Here is a 25,928-nt window from a genome sequence, read left to right as displayed (position 1 = left end):
AGAGGGTTCTTGGTAGAAGAGGAACACTGTCAGATTTGTGTTTTCAAAGGATTGCTGTGGCTGGGGGATGACAAGAATGGAAATGGGACCCCAGTGAGGGATCGATAGCAGTGGGCCAGGTAACAGATGACTGTAGCTTGGGCAAACTGGGGATGGGAAAAAAGTGGAGGACTGAGACATATTTAGAAAGCAGAATCAGCAAGACTTGGTAATTAGATTTGGGGAATGAGGATGGGAGAGTGTTCAAGAATGATGCTGAGGAATTTGGACTGGGAACAATTGGGTAAGTGGTGGTGCCATTCACTATATCCACAAGGATGTGCAGGAGAAGGAGCAGGCCTTGAGGAGCACGTGGCCTGGGGATAACATGAGACAACAGTGGGCTGGTACACGTCGGGAGGAAGATTAAGGTTTTCATCAGTTTGATTGAGTCTGTTTTATTTTGGCAAGCTAGCACACTAAAGAAGGAAATGGCAACCCATTCCAGTACTCTTGCCTGGAGAATCCCATGGACAGAGGACCCTGGTAGGTTATGGTCCATGGGGTCGCAAAGAGTCGGACATGACTGAGCGACTTCACTTTCACTTTAGCACATACCTGAGTGCTTGCTTCTAGGGGCCTCTGTGCAACCATAATAAAAATCCACCTGCCTTGTCAGTTACCGTTGAGACTTCCCGTTCTGCAGTATTGAGACACTTTCCTCTTCCAATCTCAATACTGCCAGTTGATTGGTTAAGCCACTGTGTCAACTCAATTCTTGTCAGCACAGTCATATCCCTGAGAAAAATGTAATTTAGATGCTGTACTGTTCCCCATGCTGATGACTATTTTCAAGGCAATTTAGAGAGTTAGCAACAAAATAAAAAGATTTCAGAGAAAAGTCAATATAAATGCCCTGGAAAAGAGAGTTGTCTCCCTCCCAAAGTCTTTAGCACCTGCACATGGACGTGACTTGGATGGTTTGACTGCACGAGGAACAGTGATCTTACACATCCTGCTCTGCTTTGTCAGCTCCTTCCATTCCCTGGCCCAGATAAAACCAGAGTGTGATCTCCAGCCAAACCACCTTATTCTGTTTTCATGTGGCCCCAGTTCTGTGTGGGCTGGCCTGGCAGGAGGACTCCAGCTGAATGAATGTGGCCCATGGCCTGGAGAGTGTATATTTCTTTCAGAACACTCAAAATTCTCAAGCAATGTTTTAATATTGATCCTGAAAATATTCTTGTGAAGTTGATTGGAAACTCTTACTTATATATACAAACAAGGAGGCAGAAATGCAGAGGCATTCATTCTAGACAAATCAGATTAGTTTCTAAGTCAGGATAATGGCAAAGTATTAGTTTCTTCATTTTCCCGAAAACATCTTACTCTTGCCTTAGGGGCATGTTGCAAGGTTATGGGCTTTCTAAATGTCAAATTCAATGAAGTTGCTTTTTAATGGTTACTTCTTGGTGGGTGGGATTACGGGATGGTTTTGATGTTCTTTATGATTGTAATTTTTGGTTTTTCTATAATCAGTGTGTATTACCTTTATAACTGGGAAGAAAATGAAAGAAACTTCCTAAGAAACCAGTATGCACAATATGAAACCATTTTTAAAGGAAAAATGGACATATGAGATTATACAAACAACCAAATGTTAAAAGCAGCCGTCGTGTCTGACAGGGAATATGTGTGATTTTTCTTTGTTTCCTGGTGCTTCCTAGTGTTTTTACAATTTTCTTTCTTTTTTTCCTTACTTTTTGTGGTTTTCTTTTGATAAATATAAATTACTTCTGTAATCAGAAAAAAATTAGCCATTCTTTCAAAGTGCTATGTAGCGTTCCTCTCCATTAAGGTGGTAGAATTCTAAGGGTGAGGAAACTGACTTTAAGTTGTGACACTGGGAGTAATTAGCTGTGTGACTGGAAGAAAGTCACAACCAGTGGAGTGATTCACGGCTTAAAAGAGGGCTCAGAGTATTAGTGCCAACTACGAACTTCTCTGCTGGGTCAGCGGTAAAGAATCTGCCTACCAATGCAGGAGATGTGGGTTCGATCCCTGGGTCCGGAAGATCCCCTGGAGAAGAAAATGGCAACCCACTCCAGTATTCTTGCCTGGGAAATCCCATGGACAGAGAAGCCTGGCAGGCTAGAGTCCATGGGGTCACAAAGAGTTGGACACAGCTTAGTGACTAAACAACAACAAGCCCCTGGGTGTCAGGTCCCAATGAGCTAATGCATGTGAGACCCTTGGAAGGAAGGTACTGAGCAGGGTGCCACAGCTGGAACCACTGTTCCAAAAATAATCTGTGCAGTATTGTTAAGGGAACATGTTGTAATTTGAATGCATGTTATTTTTATTTTGAAGGAAGAGACTAAATCCCAGTTATTAAGCCAATCTCCTGTACTTTGGCCCTTCTTGTGCCAACTTGATGTCCTGTGAGAGTGGAAAGGGGGAAAGTTTGTTCCTATATGCCTTGGCCTCCTGCCACCATCCAGGCTCAGGCCCAGGGATCTGGCCATGGAGGGAGGAGAGCCAGGGTCCATGTGGGGGCCTGGGGCACTGCCAGCCCTGGGAAAGGGCTGCTCCCCTTGGTTGGGACCAGGATTCAGGGAAACATGCAGCTGCTGCCCTTCGGAGTCTTATTGGTCACTGAGCCTGAACCTTCCACGAAATCAGACAATCAGACCCTCTGACCAAGGAAGCATGACTCTTGGCTGCACATTGAGAGCAAATCTATGGCTGGGTAAGATGGCTCTATCAGGGAACTAAAGCCATTGTTCCTTTCCAGTTAAAAGTCATGTAATTATCCGTGTTCACTCACATAGTTTTATGATTCACCCAGAGTGTGATGATTCATACACAGACTCTGTAAGAAGGAAGAAAGAATGACATAGAAAGAACAGCTTATAGATCAACCTGTCAAAATAGAGGAGATCATCTAGCTATCAATTTCCCTGTAATGTGAGAGAGATTTATATTTTTCTATTTCTCTGAGTTTGAAGTTTCACTAGGCATTTAATAGTACAGTCTCACGATACTTCTCTTCCTCTCCAGGAGTAGAGATGGAATTTATTTATTCAAGTTCTTCTGTGGCTCAGCATTAGTGCAGGGGGTGAAGACTGCTTTTAGAAGCTCGCATTCTGCTCAGACTTTTGCTAAGACCTCTATACCTTTACGTGATTGGTATATTTGTAGAACTAAGCTTCCTTCATTGCCTTTTCTATATTATACCTACCTTACTTTTCCATATGCCTAAAAGAAAGAAAAAATTTTCCTTCTTTTCAAAAAATTTTAGGAGTCATTCTATGGTTAGAAAAATCAGCAAGCAAAATTTCAGTTTATAAATATTAAAATTGAATGTTGGAAGTCATCTTGAGGTGCTAATGTGCTTACTCTTAGGGTGACCAAAATGCCTCTAAGCACCTTACAGAAGTGGCCAGCTCTCTGACTTCTGCAGCAGGATGTGAATTAGGATGGACCTGATTGTCAGGCTTCAAAACTGAGGGCAGTAGATGTGAGGTTATCAGCAGGCCTTGCTACGAGGTTGGAACCAGTTTTGCAATCCACAGTGCATCACCACCTTCACCTACACATAAAAAGGCAACAACAGTGCTGAAAGGTTAGTAAGAGAGGGTTTCTCTGAGCCCAAAATATTTCTTCCCCTCCCCCTACTCAAATTAAATGTAGGAGACAGGGTAGAAGATACCAGGGTTTTGGCCAGGAGGGAAGAATTAATCTTGCCCAATCACCCCCAAACTAGCTGCTTGCATTACTATAGAAACTCAAAACTGCCATGGATTTAAAAGAATTTGGGGCAGAGTTTGACACGTGTTCTCCAGAGTCGGCAGGTCACAGGGCCTATGAAAGTCCAAAGGGGAAAAATTGATGGAATTGTACCCAGTGGTTTGGGGGAAGAGGGAGGGCTGGTGGGACAGTAAATAACATTGAATTCTGTGGTGGGAGAGGGTGGACGTCATCTTGTCATTTATGTATTTTGGGCTCAGAGAAACCCTCTCTTACTAACCTTTCTACCTCAAGTGGAAGCCAGGCTCTGTTTGCCTTGAAAGGACCCCACCCAAGGTGGCTGCCCTCAGGGACTAGACAACCCAGCAGAAGAAGACTGAAGGGTCAACTGTCACACAGGCGCTGAAGGGGTCATGAGTGGCCAGCTAGGAGATGTTAGTCTCCTCTGGGAACTGTCTCCAGCAAGGAGGTCTCCAAAGAACTAGCGGAAAGGATGAGTGAAAGACAAAGCCAAGATGTGCCATGTAGAGGGCTCACAACCACAACGCTACAGTGCAGGTCAGTAAGGCTCCGCCCCCTGCCCTTACCTGGTCCTGAGGAGTTAAGTGAAGTGAAAGTAGCTCAGTCGTGTCCGACTCTTTGCGACTCCATGGACTGTAGCCTGCCAGACTCCTCTGTCCATGGAATTTTCCAGGCCACAATACTGGATTGGGTTGCTGTTCCTTTCTCCAAGGGATCTTCCCAATCCAGGGACCGAACCCAGGTCTCCCACATTGCAGGTGGATTCTTTTCCATCTGAGCCACCGCGGAAGCCCTCTGAGGAGTTAAGAGCAGCAGTATCAGCAGGGGAGAGGGTGTGAGAGGGTGAATAGGAAATGGTCCATACCCTCCTCCCTTTCTTAATGCAGGTATTTGAGCCCCGGGGCAGCCCTGCAGTAGGACGGGAGGGGCGATTCGAAATGCAGGAGAGACTCAAGTGCTGGGTTAGACCAGCTGGACTGTTTACCTGAAAATGAGACACCCTTGAAACCTGACTGACAGGAAAAGGAAGGGGTCAGCTTGGGTTCCCATCAAGATGTGAGGAAGAAAGACCCCAACAGAGGTTAGAGGTCAGTGGGTGGGAGAAAAGTGAACGCATTCCCTGAGGGTCCAGCTCCTCAGTATTTCAGTTATCTGAGTACGGATTCCACAGAGGTGTCTTTGCATACCGTGATTTGTGAGCACTTTTTAGACACACAGTCTCTGTATTTGTCTCATAAAAAGATTGCTTTTCTCTCTTCATCACCCGCCTTGGCAGACCTATATCCCTGATCAACTGATCTAGTCTAGTTCTGGATTTGAAGAGCTCCTCTATTCTGCCTCCTCTGATGAGATTTTCATGTTAAAAGCTGTGAGATAGTCCATAATAAAAAGTTGAAACCTTAAAAGGCAAGTTTTCTTTTGAAATAGAAGATATAATATTTTTAAAGAATGACTGGAAGTCTTTCTCTGAAAAAAAGTTTCTTTTTTTTTTTAATTTACATCATTGTTTTTTCTTTTTTTTTTTATTGGAGGCTAATTACTTTACAATATTATATTGGTTGGTTTTGCCATACATTGACATGAATCCGCCCCAGGTGTACATGTGTTCCCCTTCTTGAACCCCCCGCCCACCTCCCTCCTCCCCATATCCTCCCTCTGGGTCATCCCCGTGCACCAGCCCCGAGCATCCTGTCTCATGTGTTGAACCTGGACTGGTGATTCGTTTCACATATGATAATATACATGTTTCAATGCCATTCTCCCAAATCATCCCACCCTCACCCTCTCCCACAGAGTCCCAAAGACTTCTATATACCTGTGTCTCTTTTGCTGTCTCATATACAGGGTTAAGGTTACCATCTTTCTAAATTCCATATATATGTGCTAGTATACTGTATTGGTGTTTTTCTTTCTGGCCTACTTCACTGTGTATAATAGGTTCCAATTTCATCCACCTCATTAGAACTGATTCAAATGTATTTTTAATAGAATCCTAGCATTCAGTATGGGTTTCTCTAGTGGCTCAGATGGTAAAGAATCTTGTCTGCAATGCAGGAGACCTGTGTTCAATCACTGGGTCAGTAAGAAACCCTGGAGAAGGGAATGGCCACCCACTCCAGTATTCTTTCCTGGAGAATCCCAAGGACAGAGGAGACAGTAGGCTACACTCTATGGGATAGCAACAGCTGGAACACAACTGAGTGAGTTTCCCATGTGGTGCTAGTGGTAAAGAACCTGCCTCCAATGCAGGAGACATAAGAGACGTGGGTTTGATTCCTGAATCGCGAAGATCCCCTGGAGGAGGGCACGGCAACCCACTCCAACATTTTTGCCTGGAAATCCCATGGACAGAGGAGCCTCACAGGCTACAGTCCATGGGGTTGCAAAAAGTCCGACACAACAGAATGACTAACACTTTAACCAGGAGCACATCGATTAACACATCAAACTCAGAGGCTGATTCTTTCTCTTCCTAGTTGTGTGACCTTGAGCAAACTACATAAATTCTCTATTCTTCATTTATTTTCCTTTTAAAAATGGAGGTAGTAATAGATACCTGTCTTATAGAGTTTTAAAGATGAAGTGGATTAATATACATAAAATTCTTAGAACAGGGTCTGGTACCATGGTAAGCACTTCAGGACACTCATCATTTTTGCAGACTCTGTCGGATCCCAAGTCATATCTTCTGGCCTTGAGAATTCTCATACCCATGCTTAGCTATGATTTCTCTTTCTCAACTATCTTTTCATGGATGGTAATTTTCTTATTCAACCTTTAAGGAACATTTTTGGGTTAGTTGTCCTATGCCGGAGAATGGATACACAGAGTCTCAGCATCACTTGCTACTTGAGACAGGAGTGGGGTAAAGAGAAAGGAGAAAGATCTGACCCAACCAGAGGCTGGGTCCCACCTAGTAACCTGGTACATGTTCTTCTTGATTTCCAGAGAGAGAGTGAAATAGTAAAAGCCTTAGCTTGTCAGTAACAAGTAATGAGAATCCAATGCCAGTGTTTTTACTAGAATGTCTCTGCTTTCATTTGGTTGGTTGGTTTCTCATCTATGGTGTGCCTGAGTAGTATAATTTCCTCTTGACTCAACTGAATAACCTGAGAATTTAGAATCCAGAGATGTATGCTTGAATGGAGGCTATGCATTTTCTAGTCATTGAGTGAGTCACTTAAGCTTTTGATGTGTCAGTTTCCAACTCAGTGAAATAAGCACAGTGATACCTGACCATGTATCCTACATAACTGCTAAGGGGAATACATCAGAGAGTGGGCAAGTTAGATTTACCAGACTCTGGGATGAGTTCCTGAAATGACCCCAATTTAGGAAGCTTCAGAAGCTTTGACTTTGACTAAAATGTCCCAGAGGGTATCCCCTAATAAATTCTTCTTCTTCCCTTCTTTATATTGAATATCTCAATATAAAGTCTGGGAGAATATAGCTCAAAATACAAGTTGTGATTAATTAGCTTAAATAAATGTCTATTTGACATATTGGTTAATATGATAATTATCCCTAGGGGTTTGTTTGTTTTTATAGCTATGCACACAGTTTCATTCTTGAGAACCCCAAGGAACAAAATGTTATTGGCATCCTCTCCAGAAACAAAGAGCAGCTGCATTTATTTGGGACGTTTCCCAGGCTGCTCCTTCCTGCATGTGTGAAGGATGCTGTTGATCTGTCAGTGCACCATTGAAGGAGATTGAGCTCTCACCATTGTCCTTCACCAGCACTTACATGGCCACTGGGTATGCCAAGTGGATACTGTGGTACGTCTTATAACCCATGGCTATGGCCTGAGATAAAGGGATTTCTGCCCACACTTGCCTTCCCCTTAAAGTACACTGTTGTGACTGTGGAACCCCAGTTCCATAGAAAGTCCTGAAATATACCAGCTTCATCAGGCTGATCTCATCCTAACAATTTCTGCCTTATATAGGACTTGCCTGGTGCCTTAGACGGTAAAGATTCCGCCTGCAATGCTGGAGACCCAGGCTTGATCCCTGGGTAGGGAAGATCCCCTGGAGAAGGAAATGGCAACCCACTCCAGTATTCTTGCCAGGAGAATTACATGAACAGAGAAGCCTGATGGGCCACAGTCAATGGGGTCACAAAGAGTTAGACATGACCCAGCGACTAACATTTTCATATTCTTTCACAGAGAAGGATCAGACTGTCAAGGCTGGAAGAATATTGAGAGAGTTGAGGAGGGCTCAGTTCTGGTTAACCATTAGACTCTGCTTGGGAGATTTTGAAAATATTTGATGCCTAATCAGCCTTTATCCTAATATTCTGATTTAACTGAATTACAACAGAGTCCTGGCATGTGTGTGTGCTAAGTTGCTTCAGTCGTGTCCGACTCTTTGTGACCCTATGGACTGTAACCCTCCATGCTCCACTGTCCGTGGGATTTTCCAGGAAAGATTACTGGAGTGGATTGTCATGCCCTCCTCCAGGGAATCTTCCTGACCCAGGGATTGAACCCACATCTCTTATGTCTCCTGCATTGGCAGATGGATTCTTTACCCCTAGGGCCACATGGGAAGCCCAGAGTCCTTGCATTTGGTGCTTTATAAAAGCTCTTCAGGGTTGAGAACCACTGGACTGAAATCAGGACTAGAACTACTGTCTCTCAATATCTCATCCAGACAATTAGAGAGAAAATGGCTTTGGGCACAGGCATCTTTGAATTTTGACATCTGCCTCATTTACTTATTAATTGAAGCCTTGAATAAATTATTGAAATTCTCAATTTTCTTGATTATAAAATGGGAAAAATAACACTAATGTCAGATCATTCGGGTAAAATTAAGTGTAAAGACATATATGTCTGTTTTCTTCACTCATCATGAGCAACTTAAAGCTAGGGATCATCTGGTAATTTAACATAACATTTAACTGAGCAAATACTATGTGTCAGACACAGCAAATATAGCATTTATATTATCTCACTCAAGTCTCACAACTCTGAGTCAAAGAACAATTTCATGCAAAGAAGCATATTTAAGACACAGATAAAGTAACTGTATGCTCAAGATCTCACAGGTCACATCAGAACCAAGTATCAAACTCAGATGTTTCTGACTCCAGTTTGTTACCTTAATCGATGGACTACAGTGTTTCCCTAGACTGTGCTAACTGTTGTCTCTCTCTCCCTTAGCATGACACCTGCCACATGGAAGGTACTATATAAATATTCAATAACAGCATAAGAATGGAAAGATGTGAGTGAATGAGTGAAGGGGTGATGAATGAATGAAGTACCTAGCTCAGAGTAAACAGCAGTTACTATTTATTCTTTGCTCTGTTGATCAGACTACTCTATCTGGTAAAAAGGATTCATCTTCAACAGAGGTAACATGCAGTAAACAAAATTATAATGTGCCTTATAGGAAATTGCCGTAGGAAAATGAGATTAATCCCATTCCTTCATATGGCATTAGGCAGGATATGATTTTCACTCAGAGCATGTTGGTAGTTAATATCAGAAAAATAAATATCAATTCATGCCAGTTTTAGACTCCTCTTAATCTTTCAAATTACTATTCGGACATTGACTGTCATGATATTTTATGTATTTCCTATATATATTATGAATGCAGCTGTGCTAAGGCTCTGAGGGCTTATTTTAGCATACAAGAACAGCTTGGGATAGTCAGAAATGCACGATATGTGGGATCAGCAAGCTGGAGTTCAGGTTTTGGCTATTCACTTAGCAGCTGCGAAGCCTTAATCCCAAGCATCTCAAGTAAAGTATGCCTGCCCTAGAGGTTTGGGACATTATGCTGTAAGGTCTCAGAGAGGCAGGATAAATGCAATGCCTTCATTCATTCATTAAGCAAATATTTACTGAATGCCAGCCATTAAATTATAAGTGAAATGAACAAGATGGATAAGGTCGCTGTTCTCATGGAGACTGAGATTCTTCAAAGAGAGACATGTAATAAATAAAACAATTTTAAATACAGATTAATGATATCTTTGGGGAAAAAAGATAACATGAAGTTATTTTTAAGAGGCTTAGTAGAAAGTTTAAGAGGGCTGGTGATGGAATATTATTAGTTGTCTACCCAGAATCCTCTTTCCCCTTTCTGATAGTCTGTTCTTTTCAATTTGATGTCAGTTATTACCACATACCACCCATGGGATGGGTACTGATTGACTTAAGCCAAACATATTCAACTCCCCAGTGGTTTAAGGGAGCTACATAACCTAAATAGTCCAGTTGGGATTCTGGCAGCAGTCTTGATATCAAAGTTGCTTTCCCTGCTTTTCCTCTCAGAATCAGAGGATAAAGACATAAAGACAGGGATTGTTGGAGCCATCTTGCTCCTAAAATGGAAAGAACTTGAGGATGCAGACAAGGAGAGAGAGCACAGTGGGTGAATCCCACTGGGAGGTAAGCTAACTCTGAGGTTGGCCTTATCTCTGAAACTTGAGTTACAAAAGCAAATAAATTCCTTTATTGCTTAAGCAAATTTGAACCAGCTTTTCTGTTTATTCCACCAGAGAATTCATAACGGATACAGAATTTGATTCCAGGAGTGGGTTGCAGTAAAATACAAACCTAAAATGTGGACTTGTCTGAGCAGAGGTGATGAGGTGAAGAGTAGTGGCCTGCTGGGACTCAGGCTTGTGCCTACAAAGTACGTCAGGAAAAAATGGCAGGAAAAATTCAGGATTTGGGATTCTAGTAAGGTCCTCCAATAAAGCAACAATCTTCAGACGAAGTGTCCCATCTGACAACAGAAGGAAGTATGGTTTTACTTAGAAGGCTCTCTCTGGATATGCATGGCAAGAAAAATGCCTGGAATCCGGCAATGTTACAAAGACCAAATACTTGACTCCAACTTAAGGTTCATACAAGTAAAGACAGGAGGTAAAGCTGGGGCAAAAGACAAGCCTATCCCCTTAGGTCACTCTTAAATACTTCCTATGAAATCGTTCCCACCTGACAAAGCAAACAAGTGCAGCTGTGATGGAACCAAGGACAGGGAACAAATCATTCCACTCCAAGTTAGTATCAGAAACTGTCCAGTAGCAGAAGCCAAGATGAAAGTAGCATCCATGACATTAAGGTCTAAGGGGATGATAATATAATTAATACAACAGAGGTCTGCTGTTAGACAATAGAACTTCCTAGACTCAAATACAACTGGAGACAGGCTCTCTGTCTGTGGTTCCCAGCCTGCAGAAGTGACTAGTCAAATGTCTTAATGATACCTAAGCCTATAAAGGAACTGTGTCACCAAAGACATCCCAATCCTGGACAACCACAGTCTTGACAGCTGAAATGCTGTGGCAGTCTCAGGTTCTTTGAGGTCACACGCACAGAATCAGGGGTGCTAAAATTATGTAGCCCTTGGAAAGGAAAACTTCTCTAGATATGTCAATGAATGAAGAAGAGCCTCCAAGAGAAGAAAACCAGAGGCTGCCAGATTGGTTGACTAAGCTACTCCTCCACTGACAGAGCACTATCAGATCAGTTCAGTTCAGTTCAGTCGCTCAGTTGTATCCGACTCTTTGAGACCCCATGAATCACAGCACGCCAGGCCTCCCTGTCCATCACCAACTCCTGGAGTTTACCCAAATTCATGTCCCTCAAATCAGTGATGCCATCCAGCCATCTCATCCTCTGTCATCCCCTTCTCCTCCTGCCCCCAATCCCTCCCAGCATCAGGGTCTTTTCCAATGAGTCAACTCTTTGCATGAGGTGGCCAAAGTATTGGAGTTTCAGCTTCAGCATCAGTCCTTCCAATGACACCCAGGACTGATCTCCTTTAGGATGGACTGGTTGGATCTCCTTGCAGTCCAAGGGACTCTCAAGAGTCTTCTCCAACACCACAGTTCAAAAGCATCAATTCTTTGGTGCTCAGGTTTCTTCACAGTCCAACTCTCACATCCATACATGACCACTGGATAAAACAATAACCTTGACTAGACGGACCTTGGTTGGCAAAGTAATGTCTCTGCTTTTGAATATGCTGTCTAGGTTGGTCATAACTTTCCTTCCAAGGAGTAAGCATCTTTTAATTTCATGGCTGCAATTAGTATCTGCAGTGATTTTGGAGCCCAAGAAAATAAAGTCTGACACTGTTTCCACTGTTTCCCCATATATTTCCCATGAAGTGATGGGACCAGATGCCATGATCTTAGTTTTCTGAATGTTGAGCTTCAAGCCAACTTTTTCACTCTCCTCTTTCACTTTCATCAAGAGGCTTTTTAGTTCCTCTTCACTTTCTGCCATAAGGGTGGTGTCATCTGCATATCTGAGGTTATCGATATTTCTCCTGGGAATCTTGATTCCAGCTTGTGCATCTTCCAACCCAGCGTGTCTCATGATGTACTCTGCATATAAGTTAAATAAGCAGGGTGATAATATGATCATGATGCTGGAAAAAAGGAAGAAAGTTCTTAGTACTGCCATTTCCAAGCCAGCATCCTCAGATTCCCCCTGATTAGACTAAGTTATGTTCTCACCCCCAAGTCTCATACCCACCCCAGGGGAATTATGTCTTTTATGTATTATTCGCCAGTGGATTTCTATGTTCATGAGAGTGTGTGTTTTCCCAGTTCTCCTCTTTTTATGATTGAGACTTCTTTCATTGGAGTTATCTGTATTCTTTGTCTGCTGTTACATACCGAATGTCTTGGTGATTGATAAATTAGTCTTAACTAAACATGAAGAGCTACAATGACTGAAAAAAGTATTTTTGTCACTCAGAAGTCCTGACTTGGAACTAGATGTAGTAATTGGATGATACTTTAGTTGTCTATTTTGGGGGACAGAATGAGTGTACTTTTTGTAGGTATAAATGAACATTTGAAAATATGCCTGTATGGGAAGATGGGTGTATGTAGGTATTGCCTACTCAAAGATATCCACTGTCTAAAACCATTTAATGTTTATCCTAAGACTGAGCAAATAAGTTAATAAATTATGGAAAATGAGAGCCAAATTTCTCATGGCCAGGGAAAGGAGTTATAATTAAGGAAAGGAGAAAAACTAGAGTGAATGTAACATTGGATTAATATTGGAGGTTACCCCACGTGGAACTCATGGCTTTTGATATAAAGATGCATATAGAAATATACATAAATATAAGCCTGTTTGTTCACACATTTATTTTCTAGCTCCATTTTCAGAGAGCCCTAGACACAATACCAGTAACAATGAACACACCAATTGCTCATATTTTGGTTTCTGAACACTATTATCCAATGAGAGTTACTATGGTTTCTTGGAGAAGTAGCTGATTCTAGGCAGAGAAAGTATAAGATGGGTAGGAAATGTCTCATGATGCCAGCTATAAGGAAATATTAAAAAACAAATGATGACAATCTGTCAAAAGGGCACAGGAGTCTACTTTCAAAAGCTCTCATTATCAAATCTGGGACAACATAAACAGCAAAATAAATAATATTAGTAGTGGATTATAACCCATAGAATAAAATAAGAATACACAAACTGTACTGATGTAAAGTGAAAGTGAAAGTCCTTCAGTCCTGTTGGACTCTTTGTGACCCCATGGACTATACAGTCCATGGAATTCTGCAGGCCAGAACACTGGAGTGGGTAGCCTTTAAATGACAGAGAAGAAAAAGGATAGTAGAATTCTAACTAATAAATGTAGAAGGATTAAGGTCAAACATTTGTCAAACACCACAGTGAGAATTGTTTCAGGCAAGATTCATCAGTAAATGCTAAGACATTAGCAAAAAATATGATGAGAAATAGGATATTTAGGTAATCTCAAAGTATATTCCCCAAAGCTTCTAACTAATTACAAAGGGGAAAATAGTGACATGATTATAGAGAAAGATGGTAGGCACTACCTAAATTCAGTGATTAAAACTTTCATCACTATAATGGTCCAAGTCATCATCCTATGTCTTTGGTTGTGATGTTCTCAGATGAATATAGTATCACTCTGCAGTATTTGTTCCAAAAATGCATAACCTTAATTTAAATTATGAGCAAACATTATGCAAACACCAGCTGAGGGCCATTCTACAAAATAACTGACCAACGCACTTCAAAATGTCGAGATAATGAAAGACAGAGGAAAGCTATTGGAATAAGATAGCAGTGTCTATTAAAGGAAATTTTCTGATTTTAATCTTTGTGCAGATGTTATGTTAGATATTAACTTTTGGAGAATCTGGGTGATGAATACACAGGACTTCTGCCCTATGTTTGTAACATGCTTGCAAGTGAAATCATTTCAAGATGAAAAGTTTAACATTTTTTAAATTAAAATATGAAAAAAAATCCTCAGCCTTTCAATTGTTTCCATGGCCACCCCTTCTTTGAAACCTTTCAGTTCAGTTCAGTTCAGTCGCTCAGTCATGTCCGACTCTCCGCGACCCCATGAATCACAGCACGCCAGGCCTCCCTGTCCATCACCAACTCCCGGAGTTCACTCAAACTCATGTCCACAGAGTCGGTGACGCCATCCAGCCATCTCATTCTCTGTCGTCCCCTTCTCCTCCCGCCCCCAACCTTTCCCAGCATCAGAGTCTTTTCAGACCCCTTAATTATTGTAATTCCATACTTACATTTATATCTATATTATAGCAGTTTCTATTATGACTCAAAGGTCCATAGACTGGCAGCCTATAGGCTAAAGGGACCTTTAATCTTTTTTTTTATGTTTGGCTGTCACAAAAGTTTGCCCATTCACACAAATTTGATTTGTCATGGCTCCCAACTACTCTTTATTATCTCAAATATCAGGCTAGCTCTACTCATTTATAAAACCAGTATTTTTTTTAGTAGTTTAAACATTTCTACCAAAATATTGAAATCCTGCATAACAATACATCAAAATATGTTTTCATAGATAACTTTAGACTCTGTTCAGATAATTGCATTCACTGATTCATGGTCTGAGTAAACTGTTCACTTGACTTTTATTACGTCATGAAAATAAGTGCTATTTCATTTTTGACTCAGAAATAGCCATTAGTCACCAACTCTTTGAGTTTAATAGCAGTTTAGATCAATCACAAAATATATGAAAATGAGGAGATTCAGTGAGATTCTGCATTTATTATTCATTTCTCAGAAACCTGAGGGGTTCTTGGTTTAGGGATTACATCATCTCTTCCAGAGTCTTCCTCCACCCCATGATCACCTTGAAAGGTTTTAATTTAAATATTGATGCCTAGATGCTTGTCTTGAAGATTGAGATTGAATTCCTATGCAGTAGGGCCTAGACATTCATGTATACATGCATGCATGCTTAGTCCCTCAGTCGTTTCTGACTCTTTGTAACCCCATGGATGGTAGCCCGGCAGGCTCCTCTGTCCATGGATTTCTCCAGGCAAGAATACTGGAGTGGGTTGCCATTTTCCTCTCCAGGGGATTTTCCCCAACAGATCGAACCTGCATCTCATGTGCCTCCTGTACTGTGGGCATTCTATACCTGCTGAGCCACTGGGGAAGCCCCATATATAGAATAATAAAATATATATAGTAGAAATATGTATTTTTAGGTTTCCCAGATGATTCTAATGTGCACCTAGATTGGAGAATCATTGATCTTCCTTGGTTACAGAGCATCCATTGTCCTGGGGCAGGGTATAATAGGAACTTGACAAAGTTTACCCCTTCCAGTATTCCTTAACATATAGTGTGGGTCACTGAGAAGAAATTATACATTAAAAATTCCTGGGGAGCTTGTAAAGCATGGCAGTTCCTGGGTCACACCCTCATAAATTCTTTCATTTTTTGGCCATACCATGCAGCATGTGGGATCTTAGTTCCCAGACCAGGGATCAAACCTGTGCCCCCTGTAGTGGAAGCACTGAAAGTGTGGAGTCTTAACCATTGAATTGCCAGGGAAGTCCCACCATCATAGATTCTGATTCTGTATTTCTACTGCACACTATGCTAATCACCAGTTAGCTACTTCATAGAAAGAAGATCTGCAGTTCACCCTTGTTCAAGGCTTATTTCTGAATCACTCATCCTGACCCATTCATTCCTCCCACCACTTTGCCTCTTAATCTCAAAAATTTCCAAATCATCACTTTTCGATCTTCAGCTTTCCCATTGGACTTTACTTCTGGCAGTTTCTTCTTCTTGGCTCCCCATGCACCATAGTATGATCTCCCTCAGTGAATCTGCTTTTGTTTGTCTTGGGAGACTGCCCACACATTACGTTTATTTTTCCCGGAGATTTCTCCTCTTCAAATTTACCTTCCCCATCTTTCATATGGTGGATTTACCTCAGCTTGAATCTTCTTGGGTTAGTTGGTTAAAAAGCCACCTTAAAACTTTATGGCTTAACACAACAAATATGATTCTATGGGATAACTTGATGTTTCTTCTACTCTGAATCAGCTGGGCTGGAGTGGGGCTCACTCACATCTTTGAGACCTCAGTTGAGATGGCTGGGACAGCTTGGGGCCTCTTTCCATGTGATCTCTCATCCTCTGTAGGTTAGCCTGGGCTTCTTCAAATGGTGGTAGAAGGGCTCTATAGGAGCAGCAAGAGAGGGCAAGACACAATAAGAAGTATTTCTTTTTAAGTCTCTGCTTGCACTCTGTTTGCTGATGTCCTATTGACCAAAGCAAGTCACTGGCCAAGACTGAAGTCAAGGTAGGAAGTGACTACCTGGAGGCATGAATCCTTGGTGCCCATTACTACAAAAGCAAACAAAGCTTTCCCCCTAATTCCAAATATTTATGCCCCTTTGTGGTGCGGAAGAAGACTCTTAAGAGTCCCTTGGACTGCAAGGAAATCAAACCAGTCAATCCTAAAGAAAAAAATCAACCCTCGATATGCATTGGAAGAACTGATGCTGAAACTGAAGCACCAATATGTTGGCCTCCTGATGTAAAGAGCCTACTCATTGGAAAAGACCCCGATGCTGTGAAAGATTAAAGGCAAAAGGAGAAGAGGGCAGCAGAAGATGAGATGCTTAGATAGCGTCACTGACTCAAATGGACATGAATTTGAGCAAACTCCAGGAGATGGTGAAGGTCAGGGAAGCCTGGCGTGCTACAGTCCATGAGGTTGCAAAGTGTCGGACACAACTTAGCAACTGAACAAACAAAACAAAAACATGTGCAAAATATACTTTCTCCCTCTGAAGGCCCCCAAAGTCTCATTTAACTATAGTGTTAGGCTCAGAGTCTAGAATCCTGTGATTTCTAGTTCAAATGGGGATGAGGCAGTTCTTGGCTGTGACTCTTTTGGATCTAGAAACCTGTAAATGAAAGAGAGAAGTTATATGCTGTGCACACATGCAACAAACAGTGAAATCCAGGGACAGGATAATTGCAGTAAGTATACCCATTCAAAAAGAGAATTCAAAGGAAAGCACACAGTGACGCTGACACCTAAGAATTCTGGAATCCTGCCAGGCATATGTCGCCAGGTTGCCCTGCTCTGATAGCAGGACCCAGTTCTGCTCCCTGGAAGTAATTTCCTACCCCATTGTTCTCCACTGCCCCTGGCGCCTCTGTCCAGCTCTTGGCTCTGTCTTCTGAGACAGCATTCCTTTTCCATAAGAATTAGCCTGTGTTGGCCCCTGAGTAGCTTTTTGAGCCTAATTCCTACTCAAAGAAAAAGTTGGGTGCCCAAGGGCTATATTGCAATTTATGAAATCTCAGACACTTTTACTCCATGCTGGTTATGGTTTTATTTGCTTTTTATTAAGATTTTATTTCACTAAAGCAGTTTTCAGCTCATAGCAAAATTAAGGGAGCGGAGCAGAGATTTCCCATATACCCCCACCCCCACACATGCATAGTCCTGGTATAGTCCCCCATTATCAGCATAATCCCCCATTATCAGGTGGATATCTTCTAAGAATCTTAAGGGTATTGTTCCATGGCAGCCAATCATGCTCAAAATAGAGAGATGCTAGTCTTAAAAAGAATTGTGGATAGTCCCCCATACATCAGTTCAGTTCAGTTCACTCGCTCAGTCGTGTCTGACTCTTTGCGACCCCATTGACTGCAGCATGCCAGGCCTGCCGCATGGTCCATCACCAACTCCCAGAGTTTACCCAAACTCACGTCCACTGAGTTGGTGATGCCATCCAACCATCTCATCCTCTATCATCCCCTTCTCCTCTCGCCTTCAATCTTTCCCAGCACCAGGGTCTTTTCAAATGAGTCAGCTCTTTGTATCAGGTGGCCAAAGTATTGAAGTTTCAGCTTCAACATCAGTCCTTCCAATGAATACCCAGGACTGATTTCCTTTAGTATGGACTGGTAGGATCTCCTTGCAGTCCAAGGGACTCTCAAGAGTCTTCTCCAGCACCACAGTTCAAAAGCATCAATTCTTCTGTGCTCAGCTTTCTTTCTAGTCCAACTCTCACATCCCTACATAACTACTGGAAAAATCATAGCCTTGACTAGATGGACCTTTGTTGGCAAAGTAATATCTCTGCTTTTTAATATGCTGTCTAGGTTGGTCATAACTTTTCTTTCAGGGAGTAAGCATCTTTTTATTTCGTGGCTGCAGTCGCCATCTGCAGTGATTTTGGAGCCCCCCAAAACAAAGTCTGCCACCGTTTCCAGTGTTCCTCCATTTACTTGCCATGAAGTGGTAGGGCTGGATGCCACAATCTTTGTTTTCTGACCCGCCTCCAGATGGTACATTTGGCACAACCACTGACCTGCACTGACACATCTTCATCTCCCAGAGTCCATAGTTACATAGGGTTCACTCATGAGGCTGTACGTTCTACGGTTTTGAACAAATGTAATGGTGAGATAGCATCACCAACTCAATGGATGTGAATCTGAACAGGATTCAGGAAGAGAGTGAAGGATTCGGAAGATGGTGAAGGATTCCGGAGATGGTGAAGGAAAGGGAAACCTGGTCCGCTGCAGCCCATGGGGTTGCAAAGAGTCGGACACAACTTAGTGACTGAATGACAACAACATAATGATGTTAATACACTTCCTTCATTATGGCCTCATGCAGAGCATTCTCAGTGCTTGAAAAGTCCTCTGTGCTCTGCCTGTCCATCCCCGACAAATGCTGGCAACCACCAGAGTTTTGTCTTGTCCAGAGTGTTACTATAGTTTTTGTTTTTTAGTACAACTCTCTTTAAAATGGCATCGGTGTTCTATTATTGTCACTCATGTCTGCTATGCTTCAACCATCCATGATTCTTTTGAAGACTGGCATCTCTCTATTTTGAACATGTTTGGCTGCCATGAAACAATACCCTTAAGATTCTTAGAAGATATGCCACCTGAGATATTCCACTGGAAACCACCTTATAAAAGCCCCAATTCAAGAACAAGGCAACTTCAAAAAGAACAGGAAGGAATCATTTCTGTAAGAACAGGAAGGGTAGCAGCACAGAGCGAGACCAGGAATTTGCACTGAGCAGATCTGGGACACTCAGTTCTTGCTGGATGTTGTGTGGATGGGTTGAACTTGATTGAAAGCACAAAACTGGGCAAACAGCCATAATTTGACAGCTGCCATCCCAAGGTATATTCAGTTTTCGGAAGTATTTTTAAAATGTAACATTATTTTAAATGTACCCTTGCAAGTTATTTTATTATATTTGTTATATTTGTTTTAAATGGTTCTCCATCAAATTAATGTTATCATTTATCAGTCCCCTGTAGTACCTTATGTAGGCAGTTTTGGTTTTCTGCTATCATCATCTTTATAAATTTTTACTCCTGAATTCATTGATTTTCCAATATTTTAAAAATCAGATCACTGGTGAACAGTACTGAAACCTACTTGAGGCAAGTGAGCTAAGCCTAGTGTTTTCCAGAAGGATTGTAGCAATTTATAACACTGTCACCAGGCTACCTATTTCCCTGAAGCCTTATCATCATTGAATTTGATCATTTTTCTTTTTTTGGAATTTAGCAGACAAAATGGCCTCTCCTGGTTTTAATTTCCATTTCTAACTTCTAAGTAGAGTAATAATTCTTCCTTTTGTTAAATTACCCAGTCATTTTTCTTGTGTGGCGTCTACGCCAGTTGTAGAGTGTAAAATTAACGTTAGATTTAGCTTCAAAGGACAAAAACAAGAAAATCCAAAGGACAAAAATTTAGCAGTGGCTTTTTTCTTTCTCACATAAAAGACATCTGGGGACAGTCCAGGGCTGCCAGGCTCTCAAGTTGTCAGGGACCCGGGCTCTATAACCCTCGGCAACAGCGTCTGTGTTCCAGTTGGCAGGAAGGAGACAAGAGGGTTGGCGAGGGGGATAAGCCACTTCCCTTTAAGGACATTTTCCAGAAGGTGCACACCACTTCTGTTTATATCCTCTTGGCCAGCACTAAGTTTTATTTCCAGAAAAAAAGGGAGGGCAGATAGCATGTTGACTAGCAGTCTCTGCTGTACATAGCCAATCTCCGTCTCCCATCAGAACTGAGAAGGGAGCCACAGGGGTAGGAAACGGTGGCGCAGTTAAAGGAGAACCGGGCGCTATGACTCAGTCTGGCACAGAGATGGGTGTGTGGGGAGGGACAGTCTTGCCCATGGGAATCAGGCTGTCTCTGATCCTGCACTTTGTCTGGTGCTTCACCCTTAGCCCTCGCCAATAGACCTTCCACCTCCTCCCCAGATTCTCAACATTTTTCAAGGCCCAGCTCAGATCTCAACTCCTGCGGCCTTCCCTTTGCAGCCCAAGCATTTACTACTTATTTGAAACTAGATACCAAGATAGGTCTTGTTATCATTACTCTCTGTGTAGTTGACCCAAAGAGATTACAAATTTATGAAAAGCAGGCAGAGTAACTTACACTGTTCGGTGGATGTCACCTCTCCATATTCTCTTTCAGGACTCTCAATTTAGGAATCCCTTCTTACTCATAAATATCCTATTTGGGAGAATCTAAGGTTTAAAAAATCCAGTGAATGTAATTTTCTCAAGAACTGAAATGCATGGAGGGTGGGTTTGGCATGAATGTCAAGGTCAAGAGGACAGTATGAATCTAAGTGGGATGGCAGGTACCCTCAGAATAGGGATGGAAGTTGATAGGCATGCAGGGCTAACATTTGAGCCTTTCCAGCTATCTATTGTTAGATGGTGTCTGCCTTGTTGATTATTCTATATTTTGCCTCTTACCTTGGGTATACCCTGGGTATAGGAAGGGATATAAGGCTTCCCAGGTGGTGCAGTGATAAAGAATCTGCCTGCCAATGTAGGAGACTCAGGTTCGATCCTTGAGTTGGGAAGATCCCCTGGAGGAGGAAATGGCAACTCAGTCCAGTATTGTTGCCTGGGAAATCCCATGGACAGAGGAGCCTGGCGGGCTACAGTCCATAGGGTCACAAAGATGGGTGTGTGACCAGACACAACTGAGCGACTGGGTACCACCACAAGCTACAAAGTGTAGCGTTGTATGTAACGGAGAAAAGATGTGAAAGGCATGAGAGGGCCAGATTATTAAGGGCCCTGAAAACCAGGCTAGGAAGCTGAGAGGCAGTGGGGAACGTAGACAAGTGTGGCTTGGGAATCAGGTAAAAGAAACACCCAAGCTGACATTTCCTCTTTACCAGATATTTACTGCGTGGATTAGGCCAACATCTTATTTCTCATGTGTAAAATGAGGATAATGATACTGACATATCGCTCAATACACGAGAATGTCTTTGTTGCCCCAGGAAGTCGTTATATATTTTGTTCAGCATAACATGCAGTAATATGGTTAATGGCCTTGCTAAGCAGTCTATAAACTACAATTTGATAAGATTATAAATGAATTAATTCTTTTATAGCTACAAAATTATTCAACAGAGCAACCATCCAGATCTAACAGCTCCAATTCCAGGGACTTCTTAACACTTCTTGAGCTGTCAGGCTGGGGCTTAAAGAAGAAGGGACCCCTGGGTTTCTGAGTCAAGGACACCCCAGGGGATCCAGGTGCTTGGGCGTTCCTTTTCTCTGCTTGCCAGCAAGGGAGGCCCCTGAACCTAAAAATACCTGCCTGGGAGACAGCTAGGGAGGGGAAGGGAGGATGCAGTGTGGGAGGCGAGACGGGAGGAGTTTGCAAGAGAAAATGAGAGGATGCCAAGGAAACGTGTTTTACTAGGTGGTGTCCCCTTTCCTAAGCCACCCCTTCCAGAAGCTGAGCTCCAGAGAGCCTTTTGAGGGATCCAGGGGTAGAAAACAGGTGATATTCAGGAGGCATTTCTGGTTGGTCCCTCTGGGATCTGCAGCTTATAGTGTCTTGAAATTGGAGAGGCACTGGAGAGGCCCCAGGAGATGGGAAAGAATGCAGAAAGATCATAGGAGGTAGGAAGACAGGAGTGTCCTCACCTCCTTCACCAACCAGAGCAAGGCCTTTAGAAATGGTTTCCCTTGGGGCTGTAAATTGAGTGTCTGGACCATCTCAGTTCACCAGCCTGCACATCTTACTGTGCGACAGTCAGAAAGCAAGATCTGAGGCCCTTCGAATGAGGATTGAGCCTGGATGGTTGAGGATGGGGACAGAGGAGGAAGGAGAAGGAGAAATGAGCAACTGGAACTCGGAAGATGGCTCTGGATGCCCTGTTGCAGTGGGGGCTTGAGATCTTTGGCTGGAAGGAAATGGACACTGGGCTATGTGCATGGCAGGGACAGATGATGTGCAGAGGGTGCCCAGAACAACCCACCGTTAGGAGCACACAAAGTCCCATGGACTACACAGACATGCGTAATCCAAGAGGATTTCCAGGTCCCTGTTTCCCTGTGTTACTTCTCAACACTGATGCCTCTGAGGGCAGATCCTGGGTGTCCTGCTAGTTCTCATGTCCCACCTCACCTTTGACCTTTGTTGTTGCTCCGTGGCTAAGTCGTGTCTGACTCTATGCCACCCCCATGGACTGCAGCATGCCAGGCTTCCCTGTTCTTCACTATAGTATAGTACAACAGCTATACTTCAGCTGAATAAAAGCTGTGAGCTGGTTCTTGAAAACATTTCATGTATGTGTGTGTGTCTGTCTGTCTGTCTGCATGCTTAGTCGCTCAGTCATGTCCGACTCTTTGCAACCCATTGGACTGTAGCCTACCAGACTCCTCTGTCCATTCTATTTTTTTCTGGCAAGAATACTGAAATGAATTGCCATTTCTTTCTCCAGGGATTTTCCCAACCCAGGGATCCAAGCTGAGTCACCTGTGTCTCCTGCAGTTCAGGAGGATTCTTTACCCACTGAGTGTGTCAATTGTTGTTCAGTCACTAAGTCGTATCCAATTCTTTGCAACCCCATGGACTGAAGCACACCAGGTTTCCTGTCCTTCACGATCTCCCAGAGCTTGCTCAAACTCATGTCTATTGAATCCGTGACGCCATCCAACCACCTCATCCCATGTCATCCCCTTCTCTTCTGCCCCGAATCTTTCCAACAGCAGGGTCTTTTCCAATGAGTCACCTCTTTGAATCAGGTGTCCAAAGTACTGGAGCTTCAACTTTTGCATCAGTCCTTCCAATGAATATTTAGGGTTTATTTCCTTTAGGATTGACTTGTTTGATCTCTTGCTGTCCAAGGGACTCCCAAGAGTCTTCTATAGCACCACAGTTTGAAAGCATCAATTCTTTAGCACTCAGTCTTCTCTATGGTCCAACTCTCACATCTGTACACGACTACTGGAAAAACCATAGCTTTGACTAGATGGACCTTTGTTGGCAAAGTGATGTCTCTGCTTTTAATACACTGTCTAGGTTTTTCATAGGTTTTCTTCCAAGGATCAAGTGTCCTTTAATTTCATAGCTGAAGTCACCTTTGACTGTGGCCCTGGGGTACTTTTCAAAAGGAAGTTCTACCTGTTGCTTCCCAGGTGGCGTTAAAGGTAAAGAATCCACTTGCCTGTGCAGGATATGCAAGGGACATGAGTTTGATCCCTGGGGTGGGAAGATTCCCTGTAGTAGGAAATGGCAGCCCACTCCAGTATTCTTGCCTGGGTAAATTCCATGGACAGAGGAGCTTGGTGGGCTACAGTCCATGGTGTCACAAAGAGTTGGATATGACTGAGCAACTGAACATAAACACGAACCTATCACACAGGTAGTGTCTTACTAAGGTGCACTGCAGTGCAGAGAAAAATCCTCCAAATAAAGGATCAATATGGAATATTGGTGTTTGAGTCTACAATTACATATTTTGCCTTGATTTCAAATAAGAGGAGGTGAAAGATTTACAGTTTCAAATGAAAGTAAGTTCAGTTCACTTCATTTGCTCAATCGTGTCCTACTCTTTGCAACACCATGGACTGCAGCATGCCAGGCTTCCCTGTCCATCACCAACTCCTGGAGCTTGCTCAAACTCATGTCCATTGAGTCGGTGATGCCATCCAACCATCTCATCCTCTGTCTTCCCCTTCTCCTCCCACCTTCAATCTTTCTCAACATCAGGGTCTTCTCAGAGGAGTCAGTTCTTCGCATCAGGTGGCCAAAGTATTGGAATTTCAGCTTCAGCATCAGTCCTTCCAATGAATATTCAGGACGGATTTCCTTTAGGACTGACTGGTTTGATCTCCTTCCAGTCCAAGGGACTCTCAAGAGTCTTCTCCAACACCACAGTTCAAAAGCATCAGTTCTTCGGCACTCAGCTTTCTTTATAGTCCAGCTCTCACATCCATACATGACTACTGGAAAAACCATAGCTTTGACTAGATGGGCCTTAGTCAGTAAAGTAATGTCTCTGGTTTTCAATACGCTGTCTAGGTTGATCATAGCTTTTCTTCCAAGGAGCAAGCGTCTTGTAATTTCATGGCTGCTTTTTATAAAGTTATATGGGTTATTTTCTTAAGTATTTACTCAAACACATGGGGGAACAATTTCCTTTAGTTTTTGCCAGAAGATTGTTGTGTATTATAAATCTACATTCATTTTCTAAGTTTGGGTAAAATTTTTCTGTTTGCTTCAACTTTTCCACACCTTTTTTGACCCAATGGCTTCTCTTCTTTTTGCCCGTAATTTCCACAAACTATTGTCTTATTCTGGCAATGAGCAAAATTCATCTATCATATATAAATTGATCTTTTAAAAAGGATAGTTTCCTTTTTTATGTTTAATTATTATTTTAAAATTTTATCTTAGAATCATTTATTTCACTCAACTATGTACCAGTATAAATGTAATGATAAATCAATCTAGAATACTGATTAACATGTAGAGTCTTATGGGTGCAGGGAATTTTAACTTTTTCAGTATTGAAGTATAATAGCATAAGGATTGAATCTAGAAAATTTAATATGTAAAACTTTAACTTATGTGCATATTTATTGCCAAGAATTATGATATGGTAATCAATAAAATATTTCTAAGCTTAAAAGTATATTATATTAAAGCAAGATTCTGCAGGTAACATAGATGGAAATATGAGTGCAAGGAACATAAATGATGGAAAATTTCTGACTGTTAAAAAAGAGCTTGTTCATGAGTTTTTCAAATAGATGAAGGTAGATATTTCATGCATTTAATTGAGTGATTTAACAATTTTAAAAGTCAGTGTGCCAGAAGTTATATATTTCTCAATTATATAAACTTGCCATAAAAATGTTATATTGTTCACTTAAAAATGTGTGAGGATATATAATTTTTCCAAGAATGTTAAGAGTTCCCAGAACAAAGTATTTCATAGATCTCTGGCCTGAGAGGTGGGAGAAAAATGCAGAAAGGGAAGAGGGTGGTGGGGAGGTGCCAGTCCATGCTGCCATTTTGCCAGGAGATGGGTTTGTGGCCCATGACACTTCTGAGCTGTCTCTGCTTTGCTGTCAGGATGTCTTGTCTGCTTTCTGAGAGGATGTGAAACTGATGGACCTGAGCTGGAACAGTTCATTCTCAGATGTGCTTGCTCAGATGTGAATGGGCGTGACAATGGACTCCGCTTGTGGATCCTGACTGTAAGTGTGCCCCCACAGTCATCCTGCACTGCTCACAATCCTCCAGGAGAATGGGAGTTGGGTATGGGAGTGGGGGAGTAATAGACTCACTGGGATCCTGCCATCTCGGTGAAGCTGCCGTTTAGCTGGGTTATTTTGTTAGCCGTCAGGGCTTTGGGCCTTGACTCTGAGAACTTGGGCTTCTCCAAGCTTGGGCTCCCAGGCACAGATGAACCCCTCAGCATTCCTGTCGGTGGTGATGGCTTACCCCTCTCCTGGCCGCATCTACCCTCTGTCGGTGCTGCCTGCTCTGTGTGTTTCATCCTACTCTCCTGTACCTCCCTGGAATCTTGCCTCTGGTGTAGGAT

General features: G+C 42.4%; 1 protein-coding gene across 1 annotated transcript in view; it reads left to right on the top strand.

Annotated features, from left to right (window-relative positions):
- LOC148774973 (uncharacterized) overlaps positions 1 to 25,928 on the top strand; it is a 213,316-nt gene that overhangs the window by 93,788 nt on the left and 93,600 nt on the right. The window contains exon 4 of the mRNA XM_088827662.1: positions 25,457 to 25,581. Within this exon, the coding sequence (XP_088683788.1) occupies positions 25,457 to 25,581 (125 nt within the window). The remainder of the gene's footprint in view (positions 1 to 25,456; positions 25,582 to 25,928) is intronic.

This window comes from Moschus berezovskii, chromosome 18, assembly GCF_049115385.1.
Source record: "Moschus berezovskii isolate FMDL1 chromosome 18, NW_MosBer_1.0, whole genome shotgun sequence".
In the NCBI taxonomy this organism is placed as follows: Eukaryota; Metazoa; Chordata; class Mammalia; order Artiodactyla; family Moschidae; genus Moschus; species Moschus berezovskii.
Note: the sequence above shows the minus strand (reverse complement) of the source record. Positions and strands in the feature narration are given on the sequence as shown.